Source organism: Mercenaria mercenaria, chromosome 2 (genome assembly GCF_021730395.1).
Source record: "Mercenaria mercenaria strain notata chromosome 2, MADL_Memer_1, whole genome shotgun sequence".
NCBI classification, from domain to species: domain Eukaryota; kingdom Metazoa; phylum Mollusca; class Bivalvia; order Venerida; family Veneridae; genus Mercenaria; species Mercenaria mercenaria.
This window is the reverse complement of record NC_069362.1, coordinates 19,453,293-19,473,385: the sequence shown is the minus strand read 5'-3', so window position 1 is coordinate 19,473,385 and position 20,093 is coordinate 19,453,293. Positions and strand designations below refer to the sequence as shown.

General features: G+C 35.5%; 1 protein-coding gene across 4 annotated transcripts in view; it reads left to right on the top strand.

The window, feature by feature from the left end:
- The window catches only part of LOC128551186 (uncharacterized), a 69,746-nt gene extending 50,340 nt beyond the window's left edge, over nucleotides 1–19,406 (top strand). For 2 of the 4 annotated variants that reach the window (XM_053531762.1, XM_053531765.1), the window contains 3 exons: nucleotides 12,128–12,178; nucleotides 16,698–16,814; nucleotides 18,283–19,406. In XM_053531762.1, coding sequence (XP_053387737.1) covers nucleotides 12,128–12,178; nucleotides 16,698–16,814; nucleotides 18,283–18,353 — 239 coding nt within the window. In that variant the 3' untranslated portion in view covers nucleotides 18,354–19,406. Of the gene's footprint in view, nucleotides 1–4,214; nucleotides 4,342–6,723; nucleotides 7,796–12,127; nucleotides 12,179–16,697; nucleotides 16,815–18,282 lie in introns of those variants that run through there. The other 2 variants (XM_053531768.1, XM_053531776.1) reach the window with 2 other exon arrangements.
- Nucleotides 19,407–20,093: the final 687 nt, after the last annotated feature.

Sequence of the window (20,093 nt, the reverse complement as noted above, 5' to 3'; positions counted from 1 at the left end):
TAAACGCGTTTAAACTCCCAGTTTCCTTAATAAAGGTTATTGGTTGTTCTTAGGCGGCTTTCGGTATAGAGCCCCACCTTTTTATTTACCCCTGTTTGTCCCCAACTTTCTCGAAGAAAAGAAAATGGTGCATGGAAATTGGCTCCGTCTGTCTTTCGGTCCGGCCATCCGATTCGTATACGGTTCATAACTCTGCCATCCGTGAAGGGATTTTGATATATCTTGACAGATATATTCCCCATAGTGAGACAACGTGTCATGTGAAAGACTCAGACCCCTAGCTCCAAGGCCAGTGCCACAATTAGAGGTCAATCAATTAGCAGTTCTGTTAAGTGAGCGGTCCATTTCTTTTTTATCGTCCATGACTGGATTTTGAAATAACTTGGCACAAATGTTCCCCATAATAAGACGACGTGTCATGTGGAAGACTTAGACACCTATCTCCAAGAAAACCTAGACCTCTTGCTAAAAGGCCAAGGTCACACTTAGAGGTCAAATGTCAAAATGGTATGTTATATATCCGTCCAATAACTCTTCCATTCACCAAGGAATTTTAAAATTGCTTGACACAAATGTTCTCCATAACAATATGGCGTGTCGTGCTCAAGACTTCGACCCCTGGCTCCAAGGTCAAGGTCACGCGTAGAGGCAAAAGGTTTACATAGTCTCTTGTTCAGGATCATGACTCTATTATTCATCAAGGGATTTTGAAATTACTTAGCACATATGTTCCAAATAATAAGACAATGTATCTTGCGTAGACCAAGACCTTGTACGAATGGAAATTTAAGTAACCTGACAGTCTCCGTCATAAATTTATCTGTTGCATGTAAGATTCAAAAGTTCAAGGTGACTTTTGAAGATAAAACATGTTCTACATTTTTTTCTGCTCTGTAACTTTCGTCATGCATATATCTATTTTTAGCTTACCTGAGCACAAAATGCTTATGGTGAGGTATTGTGATCACGCTGTGTCCGGCGTCCGTCGTGCGTCCGTTCGTCCGTCCGTCAAGTCGTCCGTACGTCGTCAACAATTGTGTTTAAACGACATCTCCAAAACCACTGAATGGAAACTTTGCCACAATGTTCCTTTTGTGGTCCTCTACCAAAGTTGTTCAAACGGTTCCGCTTGGTTAGACATAGAGTCTGCCAGAGCTAAAAAAAGAAAAACACTTTAAACAACATCTTCTTCTAAACCGATGGTCCATTTTTTGAATAATTTCACACAAATAGTGCTTATGTCACACTCTACCAATACTGTTCAAATTATTCCAATTCGTCATAAAACGTGGCCGCCAGGAGGCAGATTGTCATATTATGGGGAACAGTTGTGTCGTGTAACATTAAAATGTCTTCATGGACAACTGTGTCATGGGCCGGAGGGGACAAAACCTATTGACATTTGACCTCTAAGTGGGACCTTGACATTTGGACTAGGGGTTTGTGTATTGCACACGACATGTCGACTCATTTATTTTGAATACATTCGTGTCATTTAATATCAAAAACCCTTCAAGGATGAGAGTTATGGACTATACAGGGAAACTCACTACTGACATTTGACCTCCAACTGTGACCTTGGCCTTTTAGCACGAGGTCTAGGTTTTCCACAAGACAGGCCATTAAATGATTAAATACATTTGAGCCAAGTAATATCAAAATTTCTTCAATGACGAGAAGAGTTATGGACCGGATAGAAAAAAGTACTAGTGATCTTTGATCTCTAAGTTTGATTTTGGTTTTTAAGCTAGGTTTCTGGGTGTTGCGCGTGACACATCGCCTAATTAAGGGAAATATTTGTGCCTAGTAATATTAAAATCCCTTGACGAACTTTTGAGATACAGTCCGGGAACGAAATCGGAACGAACGAATAGCTGGACGCACACTGCAATTACTATATGCCGCCCCCAAGTAGGGAGGGCATAGAAATAATACGATGTGAACAATATCTGTAACGATAAACCGTATATATACAGCTGTTGAACAACTTCCATAAAGATAATTGTTTAATATACTTACTTTTTACCCACATTATTTAAGTGACATGCTTAATACTATGTCGGTGCGACAATATTTACATTTACATGTACTAGATACATCTATTTGTTGAGAGAAGGCAATGTTGTTCTAATATTAATTCCACCTGATAGGATTTCTTAAACCAGTTAAACAAGTGAGAGAATTTTCAAAATCAGCTTACAAATGAGAAGGTTATAAGCATTTAAATATTTGGTCGAAATGGCGGCCAATTTGTCTCCATGGCAACAGAAAACAAAATGGCGGTTTTATCAAATTTCTACATACATATTAAAATGTATTTACTTATTTTTGTCAAATACTTTCTCAACATTTTCAAGCTGTAATGCAAGAAATTACCATGTTACAAATCATACACACAAGAAACATATAAAATTAATCTATGTAAAAAGTTATTTGCTAAATAAAGAATTCAGCAGTGTGTAAACTTACGTCATACACACAATAAAATGGCTTCCTCCATGATCAGCCATTTTCTTTAATTTCAAACTGCCGTATCTTTTTCAATAATTAGTCCAATTTTTCAGTGTTATGGAAGGCTTGGAAATGGCTTTCGTATGGATTAAAGTTGTTTTTTAAGGCATTCCTTGCCATATATAACCTATAATTATTCGAAACACTGACGCTGTCGGAATGTATCACCATGGTACACTTAAATTGGCAGTCGTACCAGTTTTTTACTGCCAACTACAAAATAACTTACATGATCAGAATACGTTTGCCACTTATTAAAACCGAAATGGAAGCAAGAAAGTTGCAAATCTCGAACGAGGAGACGCGCAGGATGTCGGTCAAGTTGTATTCGCGTTATGGTCCGGCAGAGATATTTTCACTGATAACTGGACCTATGCTAAAGATTAGCATGTGTTTCGGGTCCTGGATAGTAAACAAGATGTTTTAGAAGAACATCTGAAAGTGAGCGGAATTGTTTATGGTGTGTTTAGTGACGAGCACATGGTTTCGTAATTTACGCAACAAGAATTTTTTTATCATTTATTGTTCTTTCACTGATAATAAAATGATAATTGGAAAATAAACCAAGGCTATGAAATTATCAGTAAACTGTTATAGTATGCATGCAGTTTCTAATTTGTATGACATTTCTAGTATGCATGCAGTTTCATGTAGTTTCAGGTATGCATGCAGTTTCTACTAAATACTTCTGTGTAAATTGTTCTTTAAAGACACATCTGACGGTTTCCTATATGTATATAAGCAAAAAATTTCCTACGGACAGAATTTCTTTAACCTTTGTGTACTAAATGAGAATATCGTTTTTAACGGAAATATGTATAAAAATCATAGGTACCGGTGCTTGGTCTTGATTTATCTGTCCTTGAAAAATAGATTTTTCAGTAATTTCCGAGTTTCAAGGGCAGACAATTCATGACCAAGGCTGGATACCTATGATTTGCTTCATCTTATATTTCTATATGTGACTTGATTCTATGTCAGTAAACACAGTTCAAAGAAGAAATTCTATCCGTAAGAAGATTTTGCCTCATATCAATATAGACACTGTGGCAATTGTCCTTGACTATGAATATGACAAAATGATACCTCAAAGTCCTGGTTTTTCCCATGAACCGAATTTCTTTAAACTTTGTATACTGAATGCAAATGATGACTTAAACAGAAAATAAATATTAAAATGCACAGTTCTCTTGCCTTAATCTTGAAAATCATCTGCCCTTGAAAATTGGATGTTTAAGTATTTTCTGATTTTAAAGGGCATATAATTCAAGATCAAGCACTGGTACCTATGATTTAAATACATATTTCCGTTTTAAACTTCATTTTCAGCCAGTACACAAAGTTTAAAGAAATTCTGACCTTAGGAAGGTTTTTGCCTATATACATATAGGAAACTGTCAGATGTGTCTTTATAGTACTAGTTGTATGGACTTTTCTTAACACTCCTTTGGTCAATAATTTTCAGCACCTTAGCAATTAGTTTAAGCCCTTGCCTTCTAGATAGATAATTACAAATATGTTAGAAAATTCATATAATATACTGACAATAAAATCCGTTCATAATTGCATCTATCTGATATATTATGCCATGTCCTATAATATTAGAGTTGCATGTTTATGAAAACCTTTTCGCAAATAGTTCACTTCAATATGTGTTCATTCGTTTGTTCGTTTAGTCCTCTTGTGTTTACTTTCTTTGTTAGCGTGTTGGGGGACGGTGGGATGCTATTCGTATGCACAGGGTTGCGGTTTGCAGAGGCTGCGTTTTTTGCTCGTCGGATATTCATCCTAGTTTTTATGAGCCTGTGTCACGTCCAACGGATCAGCTCAGTATGTGTACAATTATGTGGTTCTTTTAAGTGATTCGCGTTACAGTACTTAAATTCTTTGAGAAAGAAATCAAGTCGTACAACCTAATAAAACTAGCCTTAAATATATGATTTTTTAAGTAAAGCGTACGTACTTCTTGTTCTTGGAGGAGAAAAAGCGCTACAGTATATTGCAACTATTCACATGTCGTTGATAGCACCTCTAACCTCAAATTGACAAACGATCCAACATTATCCAAACTATATCAGCAGATATTTAAAATGTATGCTGCAAATCAAGCGTAGAGCAACTAAAAGCACATTTCCTACGGTATAGCTAATGTAGTACGTTTACTGTTTGGTTCATATTTTGCGTGTGTGTGTGTGTGTGTTGGTGCGTGTGTTCGGGTTTAACGTCTTTTTCAACACTGTTTGAGTCATATAAACGACGGTGTCTGCTTGTAGCAGTGAGCACAATGCCCAACTTTATAGTGCTGCCTCACTGGAATATCACGCCGTAGACACGTGGCATGATACCCCGCCCAGTCACATTATACAGACACCGGGCTTACTAGTCCTAGCACTATCCTCTTAATGCTGAGCACTAAGCGAGGAAGCTACTAGTGCCATTTTTACGTCTTTGGTATGACGCGGCCGGGGATCGAACCCACGACCTCCCGCACTCGGAGTGGACACTCTACCACTAGGCTACCGATTTTGCATAAAAATTGTCTTTCTTGATTTCTATTTAAAGATAGTCTGAACTTATCTTTTACTTAAACAAATTAAATTTATATATCTTTTTTAAATGTTGAAAAGAGTTATTTAGCTTTAATATAATACATATTTTATTTGTATGTAGAGCTACATTCATAATTAAATGTATCGCAATAACAGTGGTGTAACACATATTAACATACTGTATTTAGCTATACGTGCATTGTGCACGATTTTAAACGTAATGCATAGTACTTAAATACCAAGAGCTGTCCATAAGACAGCGCGCTCCACTATTCGGGGATTTGACAGTAAAATAAATATATGTCTGAATAAGAGACATCTACTATAAGAGGAAGATACTAAGGGGCATAATTCCATCAAATACACAAATTAGAGTTATTAGGATTGTTACAACAAATGCAGATGATGATGGTAAAGATATATTGCGAGTTTCAAGTCATTATCTTATATAGTACCAAAGTTATGTCCAGAAAACAAAGTTTGTTAAAAAAAATTAAGTATAAAAGGAGCATAATTTGGTCAAAAATACAAATCAGAGATATGGGGATTGTTACCACACATGCAGATGATGGTGATAAAGATACATTTTAAGTTTCAAGTCTTTATCTTATATTGCATTAAAGTAATATCCAGAAAGCGAAGATTGCAAAAAAAGTTTAAGTACAAAAGGGGCATAATTCTGTCAAAAATCCAATTAGAGTTATGGGGTATGTAACCACACATGCAGATGATGATTATAAACAAATGTTTTAAATTTCAAGTCATTATTTTTTAAAGTACCAAGGATATGTCTATTAATAAAGCTTTCGAAAAAAATTAACATGAAAATAATTCCAAGTATAACTCCTTTGTGACCTTGACATTGGGTATAATGGGCCCAGCCCCTGCATATACTATGTTTGTATATTGGGCAATGTTTATGAGAACTTACAGTAAGATATTGATAAAAGTAACAAAGTTATGACAGAAAAACAAATGTTGCCGAAAAACTTTAACCTTACAAATAACCTAAGTATAAGACCTTGGTGACCTTGACCTTGGACAAAATGGGCCCAGTCCCTGTACATACTTTGTTTGCATACTGGACAATGTTTATGTGAAGTTACAGTAAGATATAAGCAATAGTAACAAAGGTATGACAGAAAAACAAAGGTTGCCGAAAAACTATAACCTTAAAAATAACCTAAATATAACACCTTGGTGACCTTGACCTTGGATATAATGGACCCAGTCCCTACACATATTTTGTTTGCATACTGGACAATGTTTATGTGAAGTTACAGTAAGATATAAGCAACAGTAACAAAGATATGACAGAAAAACAAAGGTTGCCGAAAAACTTTAACCTTAACAATAACCCAAGTATAACAGCTTGGTGACCTTGACCTTGGGTATAATGGGCTCAGTCCCTACACATACATTGTTTGTATACTGGACAATGTTTATGTGAAGTTACAATAAAATATAAATAATAGTAAGAAAGATATGACAGAAAAACAAAGGTTGCCGAAAAGCTTTAACCAAGAAGGGTCACGCCAACGCCGACGCCGACGCCGGGGCGAGTAGTATAGCCGAATAGTGGAGCTAAAAAGTAACATGACATGTTAACAAAGACTATATGTAGAAATAATTGTTTATGGAATTTCATACTTTCTTGCTTCAGATATAGACACAGAAACCGCAAAACAGGAAAAAAAGGTTGAAAACATAACAATGGTTTAAAAGTCCGTAAGGAATTGACGTCTGTCATTATCAATACCGTCCAAGAAATATTACAAACGGAGAATGTCCTTATCAGATCGCGTTAAGGGGCGAGTAAATCAAGTTCCAAATGTGGAAACATAAAAGCTGTTACTTTTTCAGTACATCTAACTAATGGCATTGCGAGGCTTTCACAAACCACTTCTTCTAACACTGTTACACATGTGTTGATAACTGATGAGAACGTGCTCGAACTGTCTATAAGCAGGATGTCACGAGAATTACGTCGGAAGAATGTGACGACAGTGCAATAATCTTTCTAAAGGAACCACTGGCGGCTTCCAGTTTAAAGATGAGGGTCAGCCATGATTGCTTTAAAGAACCGGTCAATGGTACCAATATTATGAGACCTGTCAGAAGATAGCGTTTACCAGACATGGAAATTATTGAAACTTAAAGTTGTAGACGACAAATGTTCAGCAGCAAGCAAGAAATTTATGAACATCCTACCAGAATATATAGATGCCATAGCTGGAGTTCTCGTAAAACAATCATGTTATGAAAATTTCTAAATTTAACTTAATCTACGAAAAAAGGGACAAGGCCCGTAACTTGACATCACAAGAACTTGAAAATAAATCAATTGAAAAAAGAAACGCGTGTGCAGGAGGGAGTTGAGAGAAAAAATGAAGGTTGCAAAATAGAAAATAAAGAAGGAAAAGGAAGATGCTGTAAAATCGAAAATAGTCAAATGCAACACTTATCACACCTGCTAGCACCATCTTAAGCGGAATTCTATCACAGTTCAAACTCTTCTGCGTTACATGCTAGTTTATAGCTAGGTAGAACAAAAATAAACTTTAGCGATGAACTTTTATCAGTAGATTCAATATGTGTATATATACAGGATATTTCAAACAATAAAAAACTCAATTTAAAGTTCATTCAATTTATTTGTATCTAAATTAAGTAATAAAGTTAGAATCTGTATACTTTTAATAGTTTTAAAGATTGTTATTTCAAATAAAGTTGTCATTTTCTCCGCTTGTTTAGACTCTATGATAAGCAGTTTTTAAATCCCACTAGGACTGAACTGTTTTGATACCTGTCTTCCGGCCTGTTTCGTCGGGCCCTTAAGGGTGTTTCTCTTGTTGATCTGTCTTCTGCAAAGGCATTGAGTATATATGTTTTTGGTTCTTAAGGCTTGCTTTTTATATATTTATACAGGAGCATTTTTGTGTTTTACATGCCATGCCTTTTTGTTTCCATTACGTGTGTTAGAGATTCACCTGGCGGGGATTACTTTTATTTATACTGTCCCGTGTCTTTGGAAAATGGTGGGGGTAAGATTGAGGTTAGGTGCGCACGATAAACCGGTTTAAGCTCCCCAGTGGTGTTTTTGCCACTGACCGTTCAAAGGCGGTGCCCCACTGTGTTCCTTTATTTGTTCGTTTTGTCCTCGTGTGTTTGCTTTGTATGCGAGTGCGTATGTTTGTAGTGTGCACGTCTGCGTGCTGTGGGTTTCGTTTTGGGGAGGCTGCGTTTTTGGAACATGGCATTCCCTGTTTGATATTTTCTTTGTTTTTTTTTTTTGACAACCCAACTAAACGACACTTTCCACACAGGGACATGGTTGTTACCGAGTAAAGGTTCCGGTGGTTCATAAGTCGTCGGTGCTGCATATACCATCTTAAGTTTTCTTTCTAATGTTTCTTCCAGAAAACAGTTAAACAATAGATTAAATATGTTACCAAAGGATCTTTTTACAGATTGGAACATGGAAACACTATTTAGGAACGGACTGGTTCTAGAGTTTAAAATAACTCTTACACGTCCTTTTAAAAAAGACGTATTATGTAATGGCACATGCATCTGTCCGTCCGTGTTTGTCTGTCTCATATTTCGTGTCCGGAGCATACCTCATAAACCGTTCAAGGTATTGAATTTTACCTTGACATATAGGCAGGTGGCAAAGAGACGATGAGTAGAGCGCTTTCAACATATAATCAAAGGTCACAAATGGAGCTCAAAGGTCGTATCTTTTCATCATATTTCATATCCGAAGCATTGCATTCAAGGTATCGATTTAAATATTGGCAATAGGAAGGTGGCAATAAGAGCATGAATCTAGTCTGCAAGTCGAAGGTCAAGATAACTATTTTTACCAACTCCTTCCACACTATCAGTCTGATTTGCCTAATATCTGACTTTAACAGATGAACAAGCTTGATGTGCAGATGTCCATCTGATGAAAAAATATAAAAAAAGGAAAAGGAAAAAGGTTCAGAAAGAAACCTCCAGTATTGTCACTTACGAAACTGAGAGTTTCAGCAAGTCCAGCAAGCGCAGAAAGTCCTAGTTGTGAATCACATACATTAACAGCAAGATCTATCAAGCGCAGCAAGTCCAGGTTGCGCAGTACGTGTATGGAAAATAGCAAGTCCAGCAAATCCAACAAGTCCAGGTTGTGCAGCAAATCCAGGTTGTGCAGCGAGTTCAGTATGAAGAGCAAGTCCAGTAAGTCCAAGTTGCGCACTAAGTCCATGTTGCGCAGCGAGACCAGTAAAAGGAACAAGTCCAGTAACAGCAGCAAGTCCAAGTTGTGCAGCAAGTCCAGGTTGTGCAGCAAGTCTAGAAGATGAGCAAGTCCAGTAAGCGCAGCAAGTCCAAGTTGCGCAGCAAGTCCAAGTAGCCCAGCCAGCCAAGTGTCACAGCAAATCTAGGGAGTGCAGAAAGTCCAGGTTGGGCAGTAATTCTAGTGAGCGCAGCAAGTATTATAAGTGCAGCAAGTTGAGGTACCACAGTAAATCCAGGAACCACAGCTATTACAATAGTACATTGCTTGGAGGATACCTGATATAATGTCACCTTTGATAGTAAACCCCAAAAACTTGACACTGTCTACTATCACTTTTATCTTCATATATCACAATTAAAATGGCATTGTCTATTTACAATATTTTACTTTGGCGTACATAGATGTAATATATATTTGACAGATTAAATACAACTTTCAAACTGGCAAAAACAATCGGTTACAAAGATAAAATGGTTGTTATATAATCGTAATATAACGGTGGATTGTCTATCTAGTCTTTTCGTGATTACAGCAAATGCGTCAATCTGTCCAGAGGTTACATTTTGAATCAAGTGACGACGAGCATTCGTAAGGCTATCATTTAAAAAAAAAACATAAAAATAATAATACCTGTCATGTGTTTACGAATCGGATAGAAATATTCGTCCTGAGGGCACCTGCGCATATATATTATCAGTGCATGAACCACTAGTTGTCATTAACAACACGAGAGTCATCTTGCATGGGGAGTGTCAGATGGGTTTTGACGGCATGGGTAAAATCACCGGAAACGCCAGTCCGGTGTGCAAGAAAACGAGTGCTTTCAAAATAAAGGATTTGCTATTAGCTTACTTTAAAATATATTCCTTACCTTCATTCTTAAAGTTCCAATGAGTTACCAAAGGTAAACATGATCAATATAAAAGAAGCCATATTGACTTTCAAATCATTAGATGTTACATGTATCTACATTTGAAAATTCATGATAATTCTATTAACTACACAATTTTTCTGTTAACTTATTTCACTGTATTCTTAACGAATGATAAAAATTATCTGCATTTCCCGCTGTATGTGTCGGGATACGAGTCATGTGACCTAGGGAAGTGCCTACGCCTTTAGTATCTTGGGCGCTGAAATGGCTCAATCGCTAAGGTGACGATGTCTCAGAATATCTGATAAACTATATAGAATGTCCTTTGTTAAAAAGTACAGCTGGTGAGACCATATATCTCATATATAAATCTTTTCTCATGCTGCTTCGCCCGATAAATGATTCGTGTACCAATGATTCGTAAATGATTTCATTTATGTGCTAGATAATTTAAGGGATCAGGCAAATCACTCAATTTTACAAACTACCAACCTTCATCTTATGTTAATCAGGTCAAAATCCTATAGGCTCGAGGTACTGTACTTTATTTTGAATCAAAAGTATACGAGTCCTATCGCACAGATATTTAGGCTTTGTCTTCTTAATTGAAGTTGCAGATCAGTATGATTGCTCTGATTTCTGGATGTTCAGCGCCTTTATGCTATAGCTACTATATAGGTATGACCCCCAATACCTTGGCTGTACTTCACCATTAACGTTATACCCCATCTATAAGCTGGAACTCTTTACTGTCTCAGTGTATTACCAAATCATATGTCTTTGCCTCAGCATTCCGATGCTCAGCCTGTATTTGCTATAGTCTATCCCGTAAAAGTTTACCTTTTATGTGCAGGACCTAAAGCTCGAAACTTTGTTACCATTCTTCAACTCCCTTTTTGTCTATGAACGTCAAACTTTTTCTTTTAAATATCTTATCCCCCTGGTTGCAATAACTCTCTCATCAAGTACTGGATAAATTATTACTCGAATCATCGATGTGTCTACATCACCCGATGGATGCAGAATGAATTCACTGTCATCCATCCGCGTATTTATACCTTAGAAGAAAGGAGTTTTGATTGGTGCTATATATAGATTTTGTTTCTGATTAGTCCAAATTCGTACATAGTATTTTACAACGGGTACTTGCTTAAACAAATAGTTGATACCTTTTAACTACTGTATATAACTAAATGTGTGATGTTGGGATCCAGCGATCAACATAATTAACCCAGAACTGTTAATTTAACCCTTTATATGTATATACGTTTTTACATATATATATTTAGACATGCTTTGCAATTTACGTTTTTACAGATATATTTTAGAGATGCTATACAAGTTGTGTTTTTAATAAAATTTCTTTTCGGCGATATATGACATTTTTAGTGTTATTTCGCCATAAAATGCAACTCACTCATTCTCACTCACCAATACTTTCAGTGACCTTCTAAGTATCCATGCAAGCTTCCGACATATCAAATTTTGTTATCAAGTATAATTCCTGACTCAAGTTATTAAGCGAAAAGTTTTTTTTTTTTTTTTTTTTTTTTTTTTTTTTTTTTTCATTTTTAGTTGTGGTGCGTTAGTCTTAGAGACCTTATATGCAACTAACCACTCCCATTCTATGCAAGCTAATATATCTCTCAAGTTGCATTGCAAGCCATTCTCTTAACTCCTGTAATTGAACAGAAACCAAAATTTGACACCACACATCACCACCCATAGTCCCCTCTCCACCACATCCCTCGCGACATTAGCCAATTCGCTAATATCCAGGGTCTTTTTTTTTTAAATGTAAATGAAATAGCAAGTTCTCTTTATCAGTTATCACACTTACAACTAGCTGCACTTCAAGAATGGGAGGTTAAACAAACTTGTATGGTCGTTAACATTATTGTTTTTATATTTCAGTACGCCAACCAGTAGGTCAAGGCCCTGAAGCTTATGTCATCAGTACCATATGTAAGTGCTTCTTTGGCAAACCTAATCTATTATTTTAGTAGTTTGACAAACAGTCAATGGAAATAACTATAAACAAAACGTAAGCATTTGTTGTAATATTTCTTTATTAACTTGTAATGGTTTTATTCATATACTTCCTTTGAAACATTTCTTTATTTATCTTTTTGTTGAAAAAAACCTTCCACTGACATAACTATAATCATAAGTTACATTCCAGCTTTTGGCTGGGTAGAAAGACCCGAGGTGGCCATCTGGGCCTCATTTCATGCCCGAGTTGTCACATGAATAGAACCACGACTGTAAGCTAACCTGGTGTCTTCCTCACATGTAAGAATTCTACATTAAGTGAGGTTTCGAGTCAACGGTAATAAGGACAGATGCTTTGAAGTCAACTACCATAACCACTCGGTCAGGGAGTTTTAGACATCATAATCTGTTAAATTGTGTAAAACCTTTTACGTTCAGTTTGTTTTATTTATAAGTGTTTATAAGTATAACATCATGTTAGATCATCTGACAAATAACATGTTAAATTATCAAATCTCTGTTTTGACGCTAGTTCTGTTCTCCTTCATTTTGCCTTTTTCCGGTGCAGTTGGTGTGAAACCATTTTTAAAGACACAAATAAATTGTAAGAATTGCTAGTACAGATTCGATCTACGACTGGAATGCATAGGTCTATCCGTATTTAGCATATTTAAGCGCTTACAAACTGCCATGGGATATAGTTTATATTGTGGCGCATGTCTGATTAATTCTTTGAAACTTAGAAAAGGTTTAAATGGCTATTCGACAAGTTAACGTAGAATGTCCCGTAGCCCTAAGTTCCTTTTACAACTACATTTTCATTTCGAATTTTGTTGCATATTCCGTATTTGAATTTAGGATTCTTAAGGTGATTTGATTCATTTACATATTTGTCAAAATGTATGGCATGTTTGTTTACGTTATCTACGTGCTCACTACGTATGTATGTAAGGCTAAAGAATATGTGTGGTTCAGGTAGCATTGGTAAAAAAAAATAGAGTAGGTAGTTAGGCTTTTTTTTCTTCCCAGATTCAAGTGGTTTCAAACAGATGTAGTCACACTTATGTAATAAACATATCACTAATATACTAGCATATGCAATTCTTAATGGCATTTTGTTATTACATACACCATATTGTAGTAGGATGGTCTAGTGGTCAAGACATAATCCCTTCTTCGGATTGGAACCCAAGGTTCGAATCCTTGTCCTTGCAAAACTATTAAACCAGAGTTCTGCGTGGAATTCAATTGTTTTAGCAATTCTAAAAGGGGACTATCCAAGAAACATTCCTGTGAAGTTTGTTCAAAATTGGTCAAGTGGTTTAAGAGATGTCATTTGGAGCCTCCCCTGGCTCTTTCACCCTTATAGCCATGACTTTAGCCAATTGCAAAAATCATGGAGCCATTTTATATCCAAAATTGCCAGAATTACTAGCCATTATTTCTGTTTAATCTCTATTTCATTTGATACATTAGCCATGCAATTCGCTCTTGAAACAGTACATCCTAATATCCCATTGAATCAAAATTAGTTTTTAATCTTCTCATTAAAATGTTTTAGCCATTTTTCAAGAACATTTTCAGAGCAAAAGTAATTGCTCAATATATAAAATTACCCCATTAATAGTTTGCCATTTTTGAATTATCTCCCTTTAATGGGCATTTTTCACTACTTAGATGTTTTTTTAAACATGAATATTTAGCACAATATTTTTTACCTTTGTGTCTCAAAATTTATATCAGGTCATTTATCACAAAACAGAATCGTTTTATTTTATTTTATGACTTTTCAAAAGCTTTTTAAAATGCTTGAAGATTCATTATATATACAGATGGGGATTTTAAAAATTCATCCCGTGTATCAATGCTATACATTGAACACGTGAAAGAACCAAAGGAAATGCTTTAGTTCATTTGCATCTCAAAGATTCTTCACTGAAATTTTTCGAACGGACTGAACGTGACGAACGCGCATATTTTACGATCGCGAACGCGTAGATTTATTTTACACATTTTACGATCGCGGATATATTTTTATATTTATATTTATTAATTCTTTGCGAGCGCTTCGACTTACCATTATTTCCAGATTTTTGTTTCGGTTCTCGTGAACGACCAATACTTCAGCTACCATTACTTCGGCGAATCGGCTTGAACCACACATACTTTTTTTCAACCTAAATGTAAATCATATTCGGTCTTATGCCTATGCCTGAAAGTCTGCATCTCATAACACATTTCTTGTAACATACCATTATCTGAAATACGGTCAATATAGACAATTACTGTCCTCATGTGTACGAATTTATTCCTCTGTTTCGAGCGAATGATTTTGTTTTAAAACTAACTGCGGACAAACACATACTATGTGATGTAAAAGAAGAAACCGTTGCGAAGATAATTATACAAGTTATCTGTCTGACATGTTTTATCATACTTATGTATTATCGGGTTAAGTTACATATGTTGTTTAGTTTCACATGTGTCCAGTTTTTAAAGGAACACATGCGTCGGGGGAGTCCACAAAAGTTTTCTAACTTGAGCAAGTCTTATCAAATGTTCACCAAACCTCAGCTAAGATCGGTAATCAGTTGGATTCTCTTAGACACTATTGAGTTATTTCGTTGGATTACTCAAAATTGCAACCATTGAAAGTGTCCGCTCAACCATTATGTTCACGTAACACGGTCACAATATCAATGGATATATTCTATCCAGACCAAGTTTGATAATCTGCTTGTACTCCATGTGTCATTGAAGGTATTGCCTTTAGATTATTTTCAAGTGCGAAAAATAACAGTGTTCGCTCTAATTTGTGCAGTTTTTAACCAATGTACATCAAATACGATCAAAATGTTTAAAGGTACAATAAGTCGATCAAGGTCGTTATCCATACGGACTGTCCCAATGGCTCTGGAGTTACCTTTGTGAATTATTTACAATGCAAGCAAATGATAGTGTCCACCCTCTATAGCAGTTATTATTCATTTTTTACCAAATTTGGTCGCAATATTAATGGGCAAAATATGCGATAACCAACCAGAAAGTCCCGATCACCCTTAAATTACTTAAAAGTGTGGAAACCGGTAATGTGTAATAAATTAAGCAGTTCATATCCAATGTTCATTAACCATATTCAGAATTTTTATAGCCATATTATCTTTGTCAAGTTCGATAACCAGCCGTTTTTTTTTTCCTTTGTAGTTATGACCACTGAATAAGTCAAAACTTAGAAAATTGAAATTTAGTTTTCTAAATAAGGAGAATATCAAAGTTACAAAGTAATTTGCAGTGACGAGCGTGTATTTTGATAGTTTGGCAATCTTATTTCTGCTAGTACTCCGTTGTGTGTGTGTTTTTTGTTTGTTCGTGGTTTTTTTTGGTGTTTTTTTTTTTTGTTGTTGTTTTCTTTTTTTTTTCTTCTTCTTTTTTTTTGCCCTTGAATATTTTGGAAATCATCTTTCTTATTACATATAGTAAATTTATGAAGTTTCTCACACGTTAAGGATAATAAGTTTTAAATCACTTAGTGAAGTTTATTTTTAAAAAATATGTTATGATAGCATTACAATTATTTCTGATCCCAATCCACTTTTGAAAAAGTTGCAAAAATACACTTAAATGTCTAGAAGTTACAAACGAACGAATTTTGATGCAAGGCAAAAATGTGGAAAAAAAAACAGAACGGCATCTTTATTTTGTTATATATGTATCTTCGGAACAAAGTTTAATTTGGCTTGATCAGTGAAAATTCAAAACTTGCACCTCTGTACCCTTCTGAATGATATGTTAATAAAAATAATCGTAAAAATATTTGTGAATTTTAAAAAATGGGTAGAGGTTGTAACATGAATGTGTGTGTGTGCGGGTTTAACGTCTTTTTCAACAATTTTTCAGTCATATAACCGACGGTATCTACTTGTAGCAGTGAGCACAATACCCAACTTTATAGTGCTGTTTCATTGGAGTATCACGCCGTAGACACGTGATATGATATCCCAACTTGTCACATGATACTGACACCGGACTGACCAGTCCTAGCACTACCCTCTTAATACTGAGCGCCAAGCGACGAAGCTATTAGTATCGTTTTTTTACGTCTTCGGTATGACGCGGCCAGGGATCGAACCCACGACCTCCCGCACTCGAAGCGGACGCTCTACCACTAGGCTACCGAGGCGATGTGTAACATGAATAAAATAGTATTCTCGAATAACACTGTTTGGCTGCAATTTTACAAAGTGATAAACAACCTGTATTTCCAAACATAGAAAAATTTATAAACTTGATATATATAAACCTTTATTTGTTTGTTTTGATTTTTGTATGAGTGTGTGTGTTGGTAGTGTGCACATGCGTGCTGTGAGTCTCGTTTTTGGAAGGTTGCGTTTTTGGAACGTGGCATACCATGTTGGATATTTATCCTTGTTCTTCATAAACAGATTTGCAGACGGGCTTAACGTAAGAATAAGAAATTGTTTTTAACTTCCAGCGAAAACGTTATCCGTCAAAGGCAACCTAGAAAATTTACCAGCTTCAGTAGCAGTTGGCAGCGACTCATCTACAGTTAATATACTACTGGAACCTTTAGACGGTCTGGCTATTTCTGGTAGGTAAAAACTAATAAAAACAGAAATACGCATGTAGGTAAAAACTAAAACAGAAATACGCATGTTCGCTTGATGCCTTTGCAAACGACTGAGCAACATGAAATACTAGCCTGTTTTGTTTTTGTTGGGTATAACGTCGCACCGACACAGTTAAGATCATATGGAAACATTCCAGCTTTGATGGTGGAGAAAGACCCCATGCGCCCCGCCGTGCATTATTTCATCACGGGCGGGCACCTGGGTAGAACCACCGACCCTTAACTTCTCGGCCACGGAGGCCCAAAGTACTAGCCTAAGTACGAAGTTTTCATGTAAATGAATAGAAGTAAAATAATCCCGAAAGAATATAGCAAAGCAATGAAAAAGAATTTTTACATGTATCTATTACAAAATAGATGATATAAAAAAATAGAAAAATTCTAACTATATAACTGTAACGCCGTCCAATCTTATAAATTAAGTTGAAGGTATATTTTCCAATGCTAACTGAAAGCACATCTTTATTCCAATCAATCTTATTTCCACGTGCTCGCATATTATGGGAATATTGATCTTTGTCGCATAATATTAAATGGCTCATTTTTATCTTTGAAGTAAGACATGTTCGTATTGGTGTAATACTTGCTGCAACATGTAATTACTTATAATGGAACCTCTGTGACCTGCTGACATAGAGTTACTTGCCCCTACCGCTGTGAGTTCAAAACCTCGAATGTGGTATAGGATTCTTTCATTTGAGAAGCAATCCAGTTCCATGGTTATAATTAGGAGCCCGTCCGTGCCTGAAATAATTATTGGAAGGACTACTGGGCTCTTCCATCAGCATCAAAAGCTGAAATCTGCCTATAATTGTGTCCGTGTGACGCTAAGCCCAAGATAAGTTCACCACCAGTATGATATTAGTTATTTTATAGACGTTTGGGCCCTATGCTTTCTTCAAGATAAATTATTTTTCAAGATATCTACATTTCACTTGATTAAACAAAACTTTAATTAATTCCTTTCAAGTAAATGCAAAATAAGAATGCGGTGAAATGAAAAACAGTTATACACACGAAACTTAAAACTAAGTAAATAATTTTAGACAACATTATAGTTTATCATCTGTACATTTAATCTCCGCTCAGACTCCAAATTTAGTAAGAGCTTTTCAGGAGTGATTGCGCTGCAGTTATCATATTTATACATATAGGTATTCATTATAATAAATAGTACACAAAATATAAATATTTTACACACAAAACACCATTTGCAATAACTTTGGCACTGCTTTTAGCAATCAGAAACAAGATCATAGCATAAAATTATGAATTTCACAAATTTTACTTATAAATCAATTGATTCCTTCCTTTTTTTTTTTTTTTTTTTTTTTTTTTTTTTTGGAAAAGTTTTCAACCTCTAACCGTAAAGGGCGTAATATATGTGTTATATTTCTGGTCTAACTGTCCTTATTCTTTATGTTTGCAGGAAAGCGGCGCTCTTATCAAAAAAATATCGCAGTATATGGGAACAAAATTCTAGCTGCTGAAAGGTTTTAAACGATCCTGGGGCATTTTACGGACAACTATTTATTTTACTGGTGGCCGCAAAACTTATTATAAACAACAGACAGATAAGATGTGCTAAATAAAACACCAAACATGTAGGTGTACGTGTACGTACGTGTAGTTAATATCTTTACACAAAATAACAATATCCGCTATTTGTAATCCGAAAAATCTTTACGTTTAAACGTTTAACATTTGTTGCACATGTTTGTGTAAACATTTACGGCTACTTTGTTGAAAAACTTACACCCAAAAACACAATGAAATCCTACACGTATGCATACTTGTACATGTACAAAACCTGTATTGAACAGTTCACAAATGACATTAGTCGATGTACAAGAGGCATGCGGCTGCTTAAGTAAAGTGAGCTTGAAGATTAGTCAGTCGAGAAGTTTGTGAATATAGTTTCTCAAGGGAAGTGTCAGCTTAACAATGGAATCCGATGTTTTAAAATCGTTTGCACGATGTCAGTACAGATATAAAATTGTTTCATATTACATATAAAAGCAACAGAGCTTGGCGGGAAATGACAGCGACTTAATTTCCTCGTTATCACTTGGTATTGAAAAATTGAAATTATCAAATTAGTGCAATGAATGTGAACGGAAAAAAATCACTAGCTTACTTATCTACACAGGTACGGCAAGAAAGCAAAGCCCATAAACTGATAACGATGCAGATGCTTCTACAGTCATAGTTAATTAGGTGTTTGTCAGACAAAGAAATACATGTGTTCTTAATGTAATTTAAAATCTTTTTACAATAGTTAACAATGTCCCCCGCCAAGGGCCATTTTTCACAAAACGTATTACAAGCCATTACAACATCTTTGTTTATCACTTTGTAAGTAAGGATTAAAAACATACTTAAATGTTTACCAATCATAAATACAGTATGTATAACATCATTCATAAAGAGGTATGTAGTTTGAAAATTCCTGGAAATTTATAATTATAGAATGATTGCAAATGTTAGTATCTGCATTTAAAATATGTTAGGCGATTTTATATATAATTGGTAATAAAAAGAAATAAAATGTTATGCCTTGAAATATTTCATAACATTAAAGGAAAGTAATTAATAAACAAGTGAAATGCATGACTTTTGGAGACAACATTGATATGCTGCTAATGAATCTTGCTTTTACACTACACAACAGTAAAAGTTAATTCCAGTGTTGGTCACTGTATAGAGCAGCAAATAAATCAACCTAACATATTGTAATTCTTATGTTATATGTATCTATACATACATTGAATGTATAACTGATGCCTTGGTGTCCGTACAAGAAATCTACACTTGTTACCAGATTTTATGTCTAGTGTAAAAGTGATAAAAGAAATCTTTTATCTCCAAGTGTGACCTTGACCTTTAGATAGAGGTCTGGTGATATATGTAACATTTAAATTTGTTATGGTGACTGCTTGTGCCAAGCAACTTGCAATGTGAAACCGACACCATTGGTGTGACTCCCTCGATGAATCATGAGTTATTGGCCACCCTTTAAACTTTTGATCTGCAGGTGTGACCTTATCCTTGGACACAGGGGTATGTGTCTTTCGCACGACATGTTACACAGAGAACTCTGATACTCCGCGTATTCTATGTTTTCGTCAACGTTACAGAAAAACAACTTGGATGAACTTGTCACGGGGCTGGAGGGCGTGGACGGAAGCCATGATGTCCACTACCGTCCATAAAAAACTGGCTCAATCATTTCGTGGAGGT